At 43.1% G+C, this 18,494-nt stretch overlaps 1 protein-coding gene across 2 annotated transcripts in view; it reads left to right on the top strand.

The window, feature by feature from the left end:
• LOC119176906 (uncharacterized) overlaps positions 1-18,494 on the top strand; it is a 566,139-nt gene that overhangs the window by 313,800 nt on the left and 233,845 nt on the right. For both annotated transcript variants that reach the window (XM_075878066.1, XM_075878065.1), the window contains one exon: positions 7,081-7,145. In XM_075878066.1, the coding sequence (XP_075734181.1) occupies positions 7,081-7,145 (65 nt within the window). The remainder of the gene's footprint in view (positions 1-7,080; positions 7,146-18,494) is intronic.

Below are 18,494 nucleotides of genomic sequence, written 5' to 3'. Positions count from 1 at the left end.
GGAAACTGCAAAATTCATCACGACAATGCCCCTGCATATTCCTCAGCCTTCGTTCAGACTTTGTTTGGCGAAAAGTCGGACTCTTGTAGTTCAACAGGCTTCTTACTCTCGGAATATGCCCCTTTGTGACTTATGGTTATTTCCCAAATTCAAGAAGAAATCGAGAGCGATTTCAGACAAGGGAGAACATTATGGCTGCAACGACCACTGAGCTAAACTTCATTTGGAAAGAGGCCTTCTCAGAATGCTGCCAACAATAGCAGCACCCTGGGAGAGGTGTGTCAAGTTCCAAGGGGACTACTTTGAGGGGGTTTAGGTTCCCAACACTCCAGTTATGCCAGTTTTTTTTTCACCAAACGTCAGATTCTTTTATAACAGGCCGTATATTAACCATCAGAAATCACAAACCTATCTGCGTTCGGTCATTGCCAAACTTCAGAATGAGAGGGGTCAGAAAATCGCATCTAACATCGATTGACTCTATAGTAGAAAGATGCCGGAAAAATGTTCGCTATCCCATTGCGTTAATGACCCTCCTCTCGTTGGTTGAATAGTGAATGTACACGCAATCGCAGAAGACGGAGAGCCGTTTGTAAGAAGCTTCTCCATAATCAATGCCCAGCAAATTTGAAAGACTATCAGTTTTTGCCGGGATATTTAACGCACTTTTAACCGCGCGAAAGAACAATATGACAGTCAACATTTTGATTTTATTTTCAAATCAGACAAAAAAGGCGCTTTGTTTGCATATATGCAGTCAAGAAAAGTAGTACCAACACCTTTAACATTAGAATCGTGTATCTTGCCGCAGCAAGAAATTAGCGGCTCGCTGGAGGAGATAACCAAAGGTTTAGAACGTCGCTTTAGTACAAACCTCTCGGCTAATCACACAACGCAGGTATCTTGGCATGAATTTACAGAAGTTTCTTTATCTGAATTGACTCAAACTGTGATATCTGCACCAACGACAGCCCCTGGGCCAGATGGGATTACGAATTTCATGTTAACTGTCTTACTTCAAGAATCGCTGAATGTTCTTTTAAATATTGTGAATTATTCGTTGAATAACTCATGGATACCACTGAAATGGAAAGTACCTAAAATCATACTGTTGCTGAAGAAACAAGACGGATGGTACATATTAGACAACATAAAGCCAATAGCCTTGACGTCAAATCTGGTGAAATTGACGACAGGCCAATCTTAGGCCCCTGTAAAATCGGGTTAAGGGCTGGGTGTTCAATTTTAAATGCTCATTTTGATTTAGAAAGTTGTATACAATTAGCACGACAGTACAACAAACATGCCGCTCTAGCAACTTTGGATGTCGCTAAAGCATTCGATACAGTAGACCATGGTATTCTGATAGATAGATTGGACTCACTGTATTTTCCAGCGTCTACAGTAACGCGGATTCAAAAATTGTTCCTGTACATTGAAAGTTTACTGTTTTAAAGGCGGCTTTTCATCGATAGATATGTGGGGTTTAACGTCCCAAAACCACCTTATGATTATGAGAGACGCGGCTTTTTATCGACTATTCCCACACAAACGAGAGGATTACCGCAATGTAGAGTGCTGTCCGCGGTTTTATTTAATGTGTTAGTGAGTACAATTCCGCGTAACCACGAAAAAGAACTTATGTTTGTGCAGACAATATCGCCTTCTTTGCAACGACAGACACCAGTCAGACCTTATAAGACCGTCTTCAGTCTTATTTTAACACCCTGGAAAACTGGCTTGATGACAATCACTTTTTACTGAATCCGAGTAAATGTGCCATTCGTGTCTTCCCCTTGAAATACCCCGGGAACATCTCATTATGTTCCCAGTGTGAAGACATACCGCAAGTGGAATCTAATAAATACCTTGGGGTAATTTACAATGGAATTTTTAACTGGCGACAGCACAGCGAATACATAGCTTCAAAAGGCGCACGAGCCGTCGGCATGTTGCCTAGGATAAGCAACTACCGAATAGGCATGAGAAGAGACACAATAATAATAATGTATCGAATGTACGTTCATCATATTTTGGACTTCAGTTCCGTGCTTTTCTCTGGTGCTCCAGCCTACCGAATCTGGCATTTAATTATTTTAGAAAGAGAATCATTGTGCTTATGCCTTGGCCTTCCTAAAACGGTTTCTAACTGTGTTTTATACCTAGAATCGATAGTTCCTTCTCTCTCGTGTAGGTTTCGTATTTACGAATCACCCATAGAGCTATCGGAGGCAGTATCTATAACCACTCCGGAATCATTTTTCACTGTTATATGGGGAAGATTTTACACCCCACCAATTACATTTGTACAACGTTTCCTTGACCCGCTGATGTATATATCTGTGAGATAACACCAACTAGCGAAAGTTCATACCATGTAAATATCAAATTTGACGACATTTCTCCTAATGATGCAAAGTTCCTCCCCCATCACACTCGAAGTATATTGCAAGAACGCTTGCAGAGCGTCAAAGCAAGCGTAATTATTGCTACATATGCATCACAGTGAGACGAAAAGTCATGTGTTGGTATATTCAGCCCCATCATAAATTGGTCCCATTCCTTCCGATTACCTGCTTTCATACCCGTTTTTGTGGCCGAGTTTCTAACAGTGGTCCTCGCCTTACGAAAGGCAAACGAAGGTACTATATCGGCTGTTATAACTACACATTCTTTGTCTCATTGCGCGGCACTTTTTGCTAGTGATGACCCGCACATAATAAAGACGTGTCGTGACATAATACCACCCCCCCCCCTTTTGAGAAATGTTAGAATAGTTTTAGCACCGGGTCATAAAGGGCTACTCCTAAACGAAATGGCCAATCCTTCAGTGAAGTAAGCGATAAGTGTGCTAATTTTACCATGCTTTCCACACCATCCGCTTATGTGACGGCTGCGCGAGTTCGCAGGTGCACCATTATAGAAAGCTTTCCAGCATAACTCCACAGAATATCACCACTTAATATAGCCCAGAAAATTTCCGGGCCACAGCGGCCGCATTTTTGAAGGAGCCGAAAATTCTTGAGGCCCATGACGTTCAAAAACCGCAGGTGGTCAGAACTCCCGGAGTCCTCCACGACGACGTCTCTCGTAATCGTACGGTTGTTTTGGAACGTTAAGCCACCAACAATTATTAAGCTGAGAAGTATTACGTGAAATGACACACCATATTTCACCGGAAATGACGTAACCTGTCTGTGCGAAAGCGCTGGACAGTGCCGAAGGGTGAACCATCAGTAAGACTATACGGTGAGGCCGTCAGGCAAGTACAGTGGGTTATTATTTATTTGAGCAGATTTTTACATGAAACATGATGATTCATTTGCACGCCATGAGCTTCTTTGGCCAACAGTCACAACAAAAAATGCGCATTTGTGCTAGTTCCGTCTGAAACATCATTACCTCATCAAAACATTCAGAAAGAGCTCACCTAACTGCAATGCACTGCAACCCTTTTTAAGCCTTACAGATAATTGGCTGTAGCAACAATCACAAGCCAAGTTGGTACACAGGGGGTCAGGTGCTGTGATGGTCTGCAGTAGCATTAATCGACTCTAATGGTGAAGGTATATTAGTCGTCTCGTGGGTATCCAAACGACGGAATAAATCCATCTTGACCGTGGTGGACGGCGCCTCGCGCTAATACGCGTCGCGGATTTGGGCTGTCCGTGCCGCATCTGAGGACTTCGTTGGTGCGAAATACGAAACTCATTTTCGAATGTGGTTTTCGGTGGTCTAACTCAAGGGATTTACCTGAGGGTTCTATTATAGCTCTGGCAAAAAGAGGAGATATTTTTTTTGCTCGTTCCGCTGACAATGTCACAAGGATTCGGCAGCGGGCATGACCTTTTTTTTTGTTTTGTTGGGGCTTTTTCAATGGTATTTTGCTGAGTTCCCTTTACCTACACGACTTCAAACTATGAGCTTATGTGACGACGCAACATTTTTCCTCCTGAATTTTGTTGAGCGGTATAGTCCTTTTGCCAACATCTTTGTGCAGGAAGCAAGTGCTATTCATCATTTAATTCCAAAAAACAGCCTTTATTTCACATTGCATCTTTACACAAAAACAATGCATGACAATACAAAAACAATTTAAAAACTCTTATACAGTTCGTCACTTAAAGAAATAAGATACAAGCAAAACTTCGCACACTATACAGCCTCTTAGGCTTGTTACCACTCGAATTACTGCAAAGCTCTGATGCCATGTTCCGCCAACAGAGGCACTCGCTCAGTTGACACCTCCTAGCTAATGAGTACGGCTCACGAACATGGTGGCAAATCGTCATGAATGATTTGCCGTCCGACTGTTTGAACACAAGCCTAAAGCGAATCCAAGTGTCCGTTGGGGACTAACAGGTCGCACAACGTGCGACCAAGGGCTTCAAGGGTCTAAGCGGGCAGCGCTCGCTTCAGATGATCACACCATGTCTCTTTCTGCACCACGTTCATTTACTCGGTTCGTCCGCTGTCCGGATGCGCTTCGAAGTCAGATGGGTGGCGGAACCACATTCGGCGCAAGACATTTCCACCGAGCCGCCCGTTGTGTGGATACACCCTTACTAGCCACTTCCTGTCGCAAAAGTGGAGAGCAATCTTAACCTTTTAAATTTGCACCGGGAACTATTTTATTCATTTTCCTACGCAGTGCTGCATTCATCTTTTGTATTAACAAGGTCACCGGCTCACCTAGCTCTGCACACTAGCGCCTGGTCCCAGAAAAAAAATTATTTTGACTAATGAATAAGAATGCAGAACGAGAAGATTGATTTCTGTAAACTGCCGTGCCGTGCAGGAAATCACAATTTATTGCCTCCAACCACGGGGCTTTGCCATAGCATCATATTCCGCATTAAATCTAAGTTTTTTTGTGAAACAAAACAATTACGTTTGTCATGGTAATTGATCTGTTCTGTTCGTTTCACACTGTTTTGCTTGGGAAAGGTTGAGGTCCATATTACGTCGGCTACTCCATATTGATAAGTTATTGCTCATGGTATTTGATGTTGTTTCGGATTTCTTACAATTTGATAACTTTTATTCCACTTCATCCTATGTAGCGAGCCTTTCGTATTGCCTTATTCTTAGGAAAATACGTGTACACGGTGCAACCGCAACAAGCTATAACAACTGTAAATACATGAGCCTACCAGAAACTTCAACTCAGTAAGTAGGAGCATACGTACAATCTGGACATTGCCTACTACAACGAAGCCAACTGCCACAATGTGTCACGGAATCAGAAACCTCTTTCCTGTAGAGCACAGTCTTGTGGAGTTCCTATTGTTGTAAACAACATACAATGTATTTTCCAACAACCTCGAACTCAGCGGAAGCGTGTTGCGTGTTTAAAATAAATATTATTTTTAGTTACATGATCTAAAAGACAATGCTGGTAATCCTGGAATTGTTAGCAAACTCTTACTCTAGCGTAGTGCGCCCCTACTGGCGAAGAGGTTTAAAGGCAGGAAGCAGGGGCAAATCACGAATTTGAATGTGCGGTGGAAACTTAGCAAATACATGTGGTTGCCCAATAGTTACGTAACTATAGCAACGCATTGCAGTAATAAAAGTAATATAATTTCACTTTAGGTGAGTTTCAAAGTTATAAATAAATATTGAAACAAATAAATAAGGGACGGTGAATGCACAACCCAAACATGCATGCTCTTACTCTGTCTCACATGTCCAGATTCACGGAACGAAAACGCCACTGACACTTTCTAGCTCTTGAGAGAGTGTATTGCTCACCTCAACACTGTGATGAAAGCGCTTAATGAGGTTTTAGTTGGCTTTTAGTAGAGCGGGATGAGCAAGGTCGTTCGGGTGAATGTGCACAAAGCGATCATGCAGGGTCGACGTTGTATAAATGCCGCCGAAATATTGGTGATGTCGAGCATAAACAGCACAAATATTCTGAAGTTTCTCGAAAGAAAAATGCTAGCATTCGGTGGGCTAATGTCCATTGAAGCATGCAAGATCACCCGTACTGTTGACGTTACGCTTCCTCGAGGAGATTGTACTAAAGTTTAAGAAGGAAGTGGCACACGTTCGATTCAAGTTCTTCAGTGATGCCGCCTAATTAGTGACTGATAAGGACTACCGGCGTTGTTTTGAAAGTGTTCGGTGGCGATAACATATAAGCGGTCGTGAGAGACGTGTTGTATAGTGCATACACTGCAATCTCACGCTTCGCATGGTCCAGTATTGTTATGTGGTGGTGTTGACGATGGTACTTTACAAGAAGGCGAGGGGTCAGCCGTAGCAGATACAAAGTTGAGAATGCGTATACTCTTGGTTGTGAATGAAGTAACGATTGAGTGAGAGTGTTTGTCTATGTTTGCGTTTGTGTGTGTACACCTTTCAATTATTTTACTGTATCGCGCAAGCGCGGAGCGTGAGGTATGGTGGCGTCTAATATTGTTGAAAAGTTACGAGTTCTACCGATAATGCGCACACACGCTCTGCGCAGCCAAGAGCTCGTGTCTTCGGCTATGCTAGGCAGATTCACTTCCCGCGGTGTTACTCACTCTTCCTCTATTTTTCCTTTCTTACGAACTACTTTACTGGATGAATTCTCAAAGCCATGAGTCAAAGACGCTTGCATGTGCCAAGTAGATACGCATGCGCATACGCTACAGTTTTTCTGATGTGCTCCGCAGTAACGTTTCATCCACCCAGAAATTGTTCTGTCTTCTCTTACCAAGTCTAACCAAGATTCTATGATATCCATCACTCGGCGCTTGCGCAATACTGTTAAAATGCAAAGGTTTACATGTTTGAAGTTAAGAAGTCAGTCAGTGTGCATGTATAAAAAAGGTATTGAGACAAGGAGTGAGTGAGTGAAAAAGAGAGTCAGCGAGTGGTAGTGAGTGAGTGCACATGCACGTGTGATATTTGATACATTTCCACCTTAACCACCGTTCTGCTTTGTCTGCTCTAGTCAATGTAATTCACGCAATGTTGCTTGACAGTTTACCTTTTTCTCTTCGTATCTATCTACAATTCCATTGTAATCCTATAGCATGCGAAAAAGAAGTCCGTGAATTGTAATGTCTGTGTTTTCTCTCTTTACAGGGTGATTTACCCTTCAGGACCAGGGGGATTAGAAGTTGAATATATGCGCTACCCTCTTCGTAAAGGTAAGGAGGCCGTTGTTATTCTGGAAATGTACGAACAAACTGCGAGGCTGTATTCACTCTAGGTGATGTCAGGATCTCAGTCTTAGTGCGATTTGGTCCGATGCTCAGCAGAGGAGAAGAGTGATCAGGAGAGAAAGATGGACGCTTAACCCGCTAGCTCAGTGGTTTAACTCAGTCTCACGTACAGTATACGTAGTCGAAATATAGCCACTTTTGAAGCTGTTTTTGCTGCTCTATCTTCACAAGTATCAGTCGACATGGTACTCTTTGCCAATGCGAGCCACTTCGAAGAGAGTGCCTTCCACTCTGATCCATAGAGCGAGCTGTTGATAATTTTCTTTTGAGGAGGCTGTAAAATTTTTTTTCTAGTGTAAGTTGTGCTGCCAATAAGATGGGCGCAGCGTTGGAGGAGGGTTATGTCCAAGCAAATCCAATGAAGCATGCTTCCTTGGCTTCGTTTGAATTAAGCTGTAAAGTGAGTAGTACATTTAATGTTTACCTTATCGATTGATATGTGGGGTTTAACGTCCTAAAACCTCCTTGTGTTTACTTAGGGTAGTACTCTGCACCTACAGCCCATGTGACAGAGCCCATGTGACATTATAATATATTACATTATAATAAGTTTATAATAACTATTAGCAATAGACAAATTAATCAAGGTGTTGAATATTTTTGCACAAATCTGCTACAATGAATAAAAAACAATGTTGGTTTTACTCGCATCGTCGGCTTCCCCATATGGTGTAAAGGTAAATCGTCCGTTTATTCCGTTTCACCACTCCAGAAATCCTGGGATCTTCCTAACCAAGTTTCAGAGAAATTTTCATGAGTAGTAGAAACCTGTATCTGCACGTAGGGACGTCATTCGCAGGTTGATCTTGAGACATTGCGAAATCGCCGTTTTCTTCACAGGTGTCCCTTTTGCGCCTGTGTCTTTGCAAGAAGAAAACATCTGTTTTTTTTTCTTTTTTGAAGCAGCTCATATTATGCACGTTTGCTCGCACTGTCTGTAAAGCACAAAAAAATTATGCCATTTACTACTCTGACGCATTCGACGATAAACGAGGGCAAGAGACCAAGTTCTGGACAACAGAAAACTATACATTGTCCAGCTCCGTGCAACTCCCTGTAGTATAAAAAGAAACGCAGTAACATAGTTCAGTCTGTCAATATTCAACTGCATAATACCATAACCAACCGAAAAGGGCTGATTTGAATTCAAAGCGATGAAAAATTTGCATTGCAGATTCACGGCTGAGGACGCCATATGCACTTGCACAATGGGATAACTAGATTACGCAGTAACAGTGCAGGGATGGAGTAAGGGGCCATGCAACACAGTAAATATATGACCCAACACATTCATAGACCGGCAGTGTTGCTGTCAAATTTTGCATACCAATGTTCACGAGCGCTAGAGTAAAAAAAAACAGTAAATGCAATCGCATATTTCTAACGCATGTAAGAAAGAGAGCTTCCCACGAACATGCGACAAACATAACCATGACATCATAAGAGCAGAACAAGGTGCTAAATAAAAGAAAGCCTTGGAAAAAAGGAGAAGAAGCTTGCGCTAGCCACGCGATGCTTGAAACAGTGAAGCTTGTCAATTCAATAGAATTTCTTGGAGCTAAAGATTCAAACTCTGCTGATGCAAAGTTAGAAGTTGGCTGATATTAGCCTCAAACATTGCTTTTGTTATTACCATGCTTAAACTATTTCTAGGCTCAAAATCGCCTGATGTTAGATCTGAGCTTGGTTTATGCTAGGTTTCTTTTTTTGAGCTTGTTAAGGTCATTGGATCGATGAACTTCACTTTTTTCAAGTCTTGCGCACAGCCGGTAAAAGCTTCTTTGTATTATTTTATTTTGGGACACAAACGGTTGCTAAGGGATACCAATTTTAATCTTGGCGTCATCTACACACAGCTGCAACGTGGCACATGCGCGGCTTGGTGTCATATCACCCCAGCTGCAGTGGTAGTCAGGCACGGCGGCTCCTCCGTCGGCTTGACAGTAGAGTATCTCAGAGCAAGCGCGGCTTGGCGTCACGTCGTATGGTTATGAGGCACCGCAAAGACGGTTGGTGCGCAGCTGTGGTAATTGCTACTTCTCTAGCGCGGCGAGGTTTTCGGCGAAGTCCCACAACCACCATATGATTGTGAGAGACGCCGCGGTTTTTATTTTATTTTGTGACATAAACGGTTGCTAAGGGATACCAATTTTAATCTTGGCGTCATCTACACCCAGCTGCAACGCGGCACATGCGCGGCTTGGTGTCATGTCACCCCAGCTGCAGTGGTAGTCAGGCACGGCGGCTCCTCCGTCGGCTTGACAGTAGAGTATCTCAGAGCAAGCGCGGCTTGGCGTCACGTGGTATGGTTATGAGGCACCGCAAAGACGGTTGGTGCGCAGCTGTGGTCATTGCTACGTCTGTAGCGCGGCGAGGTTTTCGGCGAAGTCCCACAACCACCATATGATTGTGAGAGACGCCGCGGTTTTTATTTTATTTTGTGACATAAACGGTTGCTAAGGGATACCAATTTTAATCTTGGCGTCATCTACACACAGCTGCAACGCGGCACATGCGCGGCTTGGTGTCATGTCACCCCAGCTGCAGTGGTAGTCAGGCACGGCGGCTCCTCCGTCGGCTTGACAGTAGAGTATCTCAGAGCAAGCGCGGCTTGGCGTCACGTGGTATGGTTATGAGGCACCGAAAAGACGGTTGGTGCGCAGCTGTGTTCATTGCTACGTCTGTAGCGCGGCGAGGTTTTCGGCGAAGTCCCACAACCACCATATGATTGTGAGAGACGCCGCGGTTTTTATTTTATTTTGTGACATAAACGGTTGCTAAAGGATACCAATTTGAATCTTGGCGTCATCTACACCCAGCTGCAACGCGGCACATGCGCGGCTTGGTGTCATGTCACCCCAGCTGCAGTGGTAGTCAGGCACGGCGGCTCCTCCGTCGGCTTGACAGTAGAGTATCTCAGAGCAAGCGCGGCTTGGCGTCACGTGGTATGGTTATGAGGCACCGCAAAGACGGTTGGTGCGCAGCTGTGGTAATTGCTACTTCTCTAGCGCGGCGAGGTTTTCGGCGAAGTCCCACAACCACCATATGATTGTGAGAGACGCCGCGGTTTTTATTTTATTTTGTGACATAAACGGTTGCTAAGGGATACCAATTTTAATCTTGGCGTCATCTACACACAGCTGCAACGCGGCACATGCGCGGCTTGGTGTCATGTCACCCCAGCTGCAGTGGTAGTCAGGCACGGCGGCTCCTCCGTCGGCTTGACAGTAGAGTATCTCAGAGCAAGCGCGGCTTGGCGTCACGTGGTATGGTTATGAGGCACCGCAAAGACGGTTGGTGCGCAGCTGTGGTCATTGCTACGTCTGTAGCGCGGCGAGGTTTTCGGCGAAGTCCCACAACCACCATATGATTGTGAGAGACGCCGCGGTTTTTATTTTATTTTGTGACATAAACGGTTGCTAAAGGATACCAATTTGAATCTTGGCGTCATCTACACCCAGCTGCAACGCGGCACATGCGCGGCTTGGTGTCATGTCACCCCAGCTGCAGTGGTAGTCAGGCACGGCGGCTCCTCCGTCGGCTTGACAGTAGAGTATCTCAGAGCAAGCGCGGCTTGGCGTCACGTCGTATGGTTATGAGGCACCGCAAAGACGGTTGGTGCGCAGCTGTGGTAATTGCTACTTCTCTAGCGCGGCGAGGTTTTCGGCGAAGTCCCACAACCACCATATGATTGTGAGAGACGCCGCGGTTTTTATTTTATTTTGTGACATAAACGGTTGCTAAAGGATACCAATTTGAATCTTGGCGTCATCTACACCCAGCTGCAACGCGGCACATGCGCGGCTTGGTGTCATGTTACCCCAGTTGCAGTGGTAGTCAGGCACGGCGGCTCCTCCGTCGGCTTGACAGTAGAGTATCTCAGAGCAAGCGCGGCTTGGCGTCACGTCGTATGGTTATGAGGCACCGCAAAGACGGTTGGTGCGCAGCTGTGGTAATTGCTACTTCTCTAGCGCGGCGAGGTTTTCGGCGAAGTCCCACAACCACCATATGATTGTGAGAGACGCCGCGGTTTTTATTTTATTTTGTGACATAAACGGTTGCTAAAGGATACCAATTTGAATCTTGGCGTCATCTACACCCAGCTGCAACGCGGCACATGCGCGGCTTGGTGTCATATCACCCCAGCTGCAGTGGTAGTCAGGCACGGCGGCTCCTCCGTCGGCTTGACAGTAGAGTATCTCAGAGCAAGCGCGGCTTGGCGTCACGTCGTATGGTTATGAGGCACCGCAAAGACGGTTGGTGCGCAGCTGTGGTAATTGCTACTTCTCTAGCGCGGCGAGGTTTTCGGCGAAGTCCCACAACCACCATATGATTGTGAGAGACGCCGCGGTTTTTATTTTATTTTGTGACATAAACGGTTGCTAAGGGATACCAATTTTAATCTTGGCGTCATCTACACCCAGCTGCAACGCGGCACATGCGCGGCTTGGTGTCATGTCACCCCAGCTGCAGTGGTAGTCAGGCACGGCGGCTCCTCCGTCGGCTTGACAGTAGAGTATCTCAGAGCAAGCGCGGCTTGGCGTCACGTGGTATGGTTATGAGGCACCGCAAAGACGGTTGGTGCGCAGCTGTGGTCATTGCTACGTCTGTAGCGCGGCGAGGTTTTCGGCGAAGTCCCACAACCACCATATGATTGTGAGAGACGCCGCGGTTTTTATTTTATTTTGTGACATAAACGGTTGCTAAAGGATACCAATTTGAATCTTGGCGTCATCTACACCCAGCTGCAACGCGGCACATGCGCGGCTTGGTGTCATGTTACCCCAGTTGCAGTGGTAGTCAGGCACGGCGGCTCCTCCGTCGGCTTGACAGTAGAGTATCTCAGAGCAAGCATGGCTTGGCGTCACGTGGTATGGTTATGAGGCACCGCAAAGACGGTTGGTGCGCAGCTGTGGTAATTGCTACTTCTCTAGCGCGGCGAGGTTTTCGGCGAAGTCCCACAACCACCATATGATTGTGAGAGACGCCGCGGTTTTTATTTTATTTTGTGACATAAACGGTTGCTAAGGGATACCAATTTTAATCATGGCGTCATGTCCACACAGCTGCAACGTGGCACATGCGCGGCTTGGTGTCATGTCACCCCAGCTGCAGTGGTAGTCAGGCATGGCGGCTCCTCCGTCGGCTTGACAGTAGAGTATCTCAGAGCAAGCGCGGCTTGGCGTCACGTCGTATGGTTATGAGGCACCGCAAAGACGAATGGTGCGCAGCTGTGGTCATTGCTACGTCTGTAGCGCGGCGAGGTTTTCGGCGAAGTCCAACAACCACCATATGATTATGAGAGACGCCGTCGTGGAAAGATGTGGAAATTTTGACCACGAGAAGTTTTTCCTGGGCGGTAACAGCACACAAACTCACGGGACGAAGAGAAGGGACACAAACGAGCACTGACTCTCAACTTATTAAAATGTACAAATTATCTGAACACATAAGATAAACATACAGAACATGTGCAGAGGGGCCAGCGAGTGACCTTGTCGACTTCAATAACAATTTTACGTGGCGGGAAACTGCGCAGGCGCGACAAAATAATTCAAACAAAAATGCAACTGATTAGGATTTCTTTTGTTTCATGTAAAGCTCCACTCCCTCGCTGGCCCCTCTGAGCTTGTTCTGTATGTTTATCTTATGTGTTCAGATAACTTGTATATTTCAATAAATTTTAAGGTGAGAGTCAGCGCTTGTTTGTGTCCTTTCTCTTTGTCCGGTGAGTTTGTGTGCTTTTACCACCCATAATGTATCACCCACTAGCCCAACTATCAGTCTTGCTTCAGGAATTCTTCAACCTGCACCTAAATATAAGCATACGGGTCTCAAGCAATTTCGCCTGCATCGAAAATGTGGCCGCCGTGGCCAGGATTGGATCCCGTGATCGGCGGGTCAGCAGCCGAGTGCCTGAGCCACTAGACCACTGTTGCGGGTCAGGAATCAATTGAAAAACAGCCCCGTACGTTAGGACTGCTACCGCATTGATTTCATTTATTTAGTTACTTTCCTTCAACGAATTTCTCTTATTTGTTCTCATACGCTGCCGACGTATTGTCAATTTCACTGATGACTTTGGCGAAGCGAAGTTCGGGGCATTAATAACACAATAAAATGGAACAGATTTACGAGAGAATCATGAAGTTGTATCTGTGCTACTTTCTTGTAGTAAAGATTCATGTGCTTAAAGTTCCTGTGAAGTCACATTAGGATCATGTTGCTTATGCTGGCAACTCTCAGTGACGTGCTTGTGACGTATGGCGCCGTATTCACAAAGCCCATGTTTAGAAAAGACAGGGAGGTTCGTATTAGCAATAATAATAATAATAATAATAATAATAATAATAATAATAATAATAATAATAATAATAATAATAATAATAATAATAATAATAATAATAATAATAATAATAATAATAATAATAATAATAATAATAATTTATTAAACGTGCCTTGAAACAACCATGAGGTCGTAGTGCAGGCGCACGCAAAAAAACACACGAACAAGCAATAAAAAATAAATAGAAATAAGAGAATACAAATAGACAATGCAATACAGACACTCTTTAGAAAAGTCAAATAAAGAGTGAAAATACACCGAAAAAAGAAATCTGCGCAAAGTGGGAAGAATAAAAATACAAGACTATAGCCATAGCAAGGAAGTGAAAAATAAAGGCGAATATGCACAGCTATGTCGAAACCTTCCTGAAGGACGGAAAGGAAAGAATCGGTACATTGTGAAATGCTATGTTAAGACACTATAGAGCTGAAATGAAAACGTTAAGAGTGGACTGTGCAAAACGTCACAATCAAGAAACTCAACTTTATAGAGACTTTGTATTCTAAATCGGTGAACAGTTGAGTGTTGAAACAAGCTGAGAAGTACATGAAATGGTCGATTCTTTCAAGTGAACTTACGCGAAATCTGAAAATCGACACAACTGAGAAGTAAAGAGAAGGATAGCACACCGTGGACTAGTTTGTAAAGAAAGAATGGGTCAGCGCGATTTAGGCGGCAGTGAAGGAATAGCAATGATAATAATCTGGAAGTGAACGATATCCAGAGTTCTTTCTGGCAAAACGATGATTGCAAATGCTTGTAATTTTTTGTGGACTCGCCCAATAGCGTCACTACCATAATTAGCAATGCCATTCCAGATAACAGATGCATATTTAAGTTGAGGAAGACATGCTGCGGTGTGCGATTTGTGGAAGGCTGTAGAAGAACTGAATTCTTGAGAGATTCTACAAATGCAACCGAAAGAACGAAGGCCAAGCATACATGGCAGCTCATTTAGTGTGAGCAGAAACATTAAGCATGCTATGAATAAGAACACCAAGATCACTTAATTAATATAAGTTACATAAGAACATAGCAATAACAAGTATGTAAATGACACGATAGATTTTTCGCGAGATATACTCAAGTTTTTAGTCTTTGAGGTATTCAGACAAAAGTTGTTGTTATCACACTATACGGAGAAAAAACAGAAATCTCACTGCAGCAAGCGACAGTCGTTAACAGAAGTAACTTTCTTAAATATCCTAATGTCATCAGCATACAAAAAAGAGAACAATAAAGAATTGCGAAAGAAATATTGTGAACGTAAATTAAAATAAGAGTAGGCCTAATACCGAATCTTGAAGGTCCCGACAAGTAACTTTGTACAAGGGATACGTTTGGCCATTTACGGCAACATAGCAATCTATTAAGCAGATAGCTGTGCAAGAGATTCACACCAGACGAGTGAACATCAGTGTTTGCAAGTTTAACCAAAAACAATGAGTGGCTGACTACGTCAAAAGCCTTGCTCAGGTCACAGTAGACTGCGTCAATCTGCTCTCTCTGAGAGATAGGTGGGCCGATTTGCGTCGTAAAACTATAATGAGAAACATGGTAGTTGAGCGACCAGGGAGAAACACGTGTTGATTAGGAATAAATGAATTTTTCACGCTAACATACAATATGTTGTGAAGAGCCAGCTCAAAGATCTTCGATGGGGCACACAGTAGAAAGTAGAGTTTTGCAGCCCAATTGAAATACTGGGAAAACACGTGCAGTTTTCCACATGCTCGGAAATGTAGAAGCGTTCAGACATGCTGTTAAATATTGTAGTCAGTACTGGGGCAAATATATTACCACAAGATTTCAGTATGACGGAAGGGATGTCATCTAGTCCACACGATAAGGATGGTTTTAAGCGCTTAATGCATCAGCAGATAAGCTTTTTATCCAGCGATACACCACTACATGTCCTAACTGCCTTGGGATGTTGTACAAAATGCGTGGCAAAACAGTCGATATGCACTTCGACTCCGTCCGAGTCCAGCAGCCTGAAGGACTTCCCACTTTTGCTGGACCATTTGCGTACATACTTCCAAAACTCAGTTGGCCTGTCAGTAAGACTTTTTTCTTATATTGTAATATATAAACTATGGTGCCATTTATATAGGCGTATATAGAGAGCTCAAAAAAAGCTGAACTCTTCCGTCCACTTGCTGAATAGAAAACATTCAGCCTTCTTGTGCGCGCGATCTTTATGCTTTAGTGCACTTATATGTTCAGGGGAAAAACCAGTGGAGATATTTACGATATTTAGGTTATATTGCGATCTTAATTTACGCATGCTGTTCATTACAAGCTCTATAAACTGCTCAACTTGTTCATCAACATTTGGTTTGTCAGTAACCCGGGACGAATCAGCGAATAACAACTAATGATAAAAGTCTATGTAGTCCCCTCTATTCAAAGCGAAGACTATACGGGCTCGCTGCAACAGTCGCCGGTTTCAAAGGCAGAAACTAGCAGGTATTCACAGCATATCTTTGTTTTCGCTGCCGCAGAATCCGGACACATTGTCATGGATTGTGCTCTTCGTGCTTAAGGAATTTTAAGAGACAGCTTATCGCACTTATAAACATCAATTCTAAAGCCACGATATAAGCGTGGACCAAAAGATAGCATTGAAAGTTATCCACCCATTTCAGTTTACCTGTCTCGTCACAAATTTAATTGAGAGATTCCTACTAGACGGCAAGGCTTCATTTCTAGATAAACTTTTACTTAGTTCAAATCGCTAATTTGATTTTGTCGCAGTTCAAGGTACTATTATTCTCCTGAAAGAATAATCTGCTTAACTGCATCATGCTTTATAACATGGAAAATTTGCCTGTGCCGTAATTCTTAATATATCAAGAGCATTTCACACCACTAGCTCCTCTATACTGCTTGGTAAATGATGACTGTTCTGTTTTAGGAGTCCATCCTACGAATTTCTTGTAAATCATATCTGGGATCGTTCAGGGTTGTTAGGATAGACATTTTGTTGCCTTTCAGCAACAGATTTCCTTTGAGAGCTAGGGTGCCATGGGTATCTATTTTCTATCTTTACCTGAATTATTTATGAATGACTTCGCTTCTGTTGTCCCTAAATGTATTGTAATCCAGTATGCGGACGACACTGCATGTTCTGTTAACAAAATATGTCTCTTAGTCTGAAGCGCTGTCACTACTACAAGAAAGAGGTTTTGATGTTGTGACACGGTTTACGATAGCATGCTGCCTGCAGCGATTGATTAGAATAAAATTCACTTTAAACCTCTGTTGAAATAAATACTGATGGATTCAGCCCTGCTTCTTCGTGATCATATATATTGCGCCTCCTGTAAGTGTGGTTTCCTTGAATATTTTCTTTCTGTAAAATACCTTGGTGAATTTTTTCATGGCGATCTCTCATGGATTGGCAATTTCTCCGACATTTGTGACAGACTGAAAAATGTTTCATGGCATTAAAATCACTACCATACATGCTCTTGCGTAAAGTATCTAGTGATACGGTATCACATTATTTGCTTTCCTTTCTTCCCGATGGCAGTGTCTTGTCGATAATATATTTAAAAGCTTGTTGAAATCCATCGTGTGCTATTCTTTTACTGACGATACAAATCTACTTTCTCCACTCCGTATGCCGTCTTTGAAAGCGTCTTTCAACCAAACGGCACTTCTGAATCTCTCAGTTCAAAGAATACATCGGCCCTCGTATAGTAAGAAAAAGTCGCTTTGCTGTATCCTTTGTCAAAGTAAGATATGAGATATTGCAAAGCTATTGAAAGGTCAATATCCCTATTATTTTTAATGAGCTCACCGACAGTGTTCTATAAGAAACGGCACAAAGTAGTGTGCGAAAAATTCTAAGGACACTTTAATGCTGCGTCATTTATACGACTATTGCCTTTTGCGGTTTCTTCATACCTGCTATAAACTGTCGAAATGTATTACATAATTGTCTTTGTATTCTGTCGTTACCCGCCATGACGGTCTAAAGTTTATGGTGCTCGATTGCTAACCTGAAGGTCTCGGGAACAAATCTAGGCCGTGACAACCGCATTTTCGATGGTGGCGAAAATGCTTAGGACGCATGTTAAACCCAGCAATTAATATCATTCTGCCGTGAAAATGTTATGGTGTTTAAATATAGTGCAAACAAGCTACACGATCGTTTTATTTCGTTTGGCTACTTTACGTAACAAAATGTGTAACACTGCTGCTTGTCGTCCCTTGTTTGCCGATGTGCAGGGCCGTCTGCTAGCCACCCTCTGATTTTGACAGGCTTGTTATGTATCATGTCCTATTCGAGATGGCAGTAAGGGTTATTATTATTATTATTATTATATTATTATTATTATTATTATTATTATTATTATTATTATTATTATTATTATTATTATTATTATTATTATTATTGTTGTTGTTGTTGTTGTTGTTGTTGTTGTTGTTGTTGTTGTTGTTGTTGTTGTTGTTGTTGTTGTTGTAAGTGTCACCCTGAATTAAACTTGATCTCGTCGTGTCTGATCTCACTTCTGTTTAAATAGTTTCCATGTATAAGGAAAAAAGCAGCTGGTGTCACTAACGTGCACAGATGTTTTCTAAGTAATCACAATTAAACAAAAGAAAGCTAATTCTGTTTCCTTTTTGTTCTGTCTTATTTTTACCAGGTAGCTAAGCCCGTCACTTGTTTTACACAGCAGAGCACAAAACGTCGACATGAAATGTTCTTTTCGTGAAATTATTACTGCATTTATTCTTCTCGGAAGCTGTATCCTTCTTTTTTTTTGCAATACTTCCACAACTTTTCTTTCTTCTCACGCGAATTCTGCGGTTGAAAACTAGAAGCGACTACTTTGCAATTCATGCGTGGAGTCTCAGGGACAGCCGCAGATTGGATGCCCAACAAGGTGGTAAGCGCGTCTCTTTTTCAACTTAGTTTG

The sequence above is a fragment of the Rhipicephalus microplus genome, chromosome X, assembly GCF_043290135.1.
Source record: "Rhipicephalus microplus isolate Deutch F79 chromosome X, USDA_Rmic, whole genome shotgun sequence".
NCBI classification, from domain to species: Eukaryota; Metazoa; Arthropoda; class Arachnida; order Ixodida; family Ixodidae; genus Rhipicephalus; species Rhipicephalus microplus.
The sequence above is the reverse complement of the archived record's forward strand: the minus strand, read 5'-3'. Positions and strand labels throughout refer to the sequence as shown.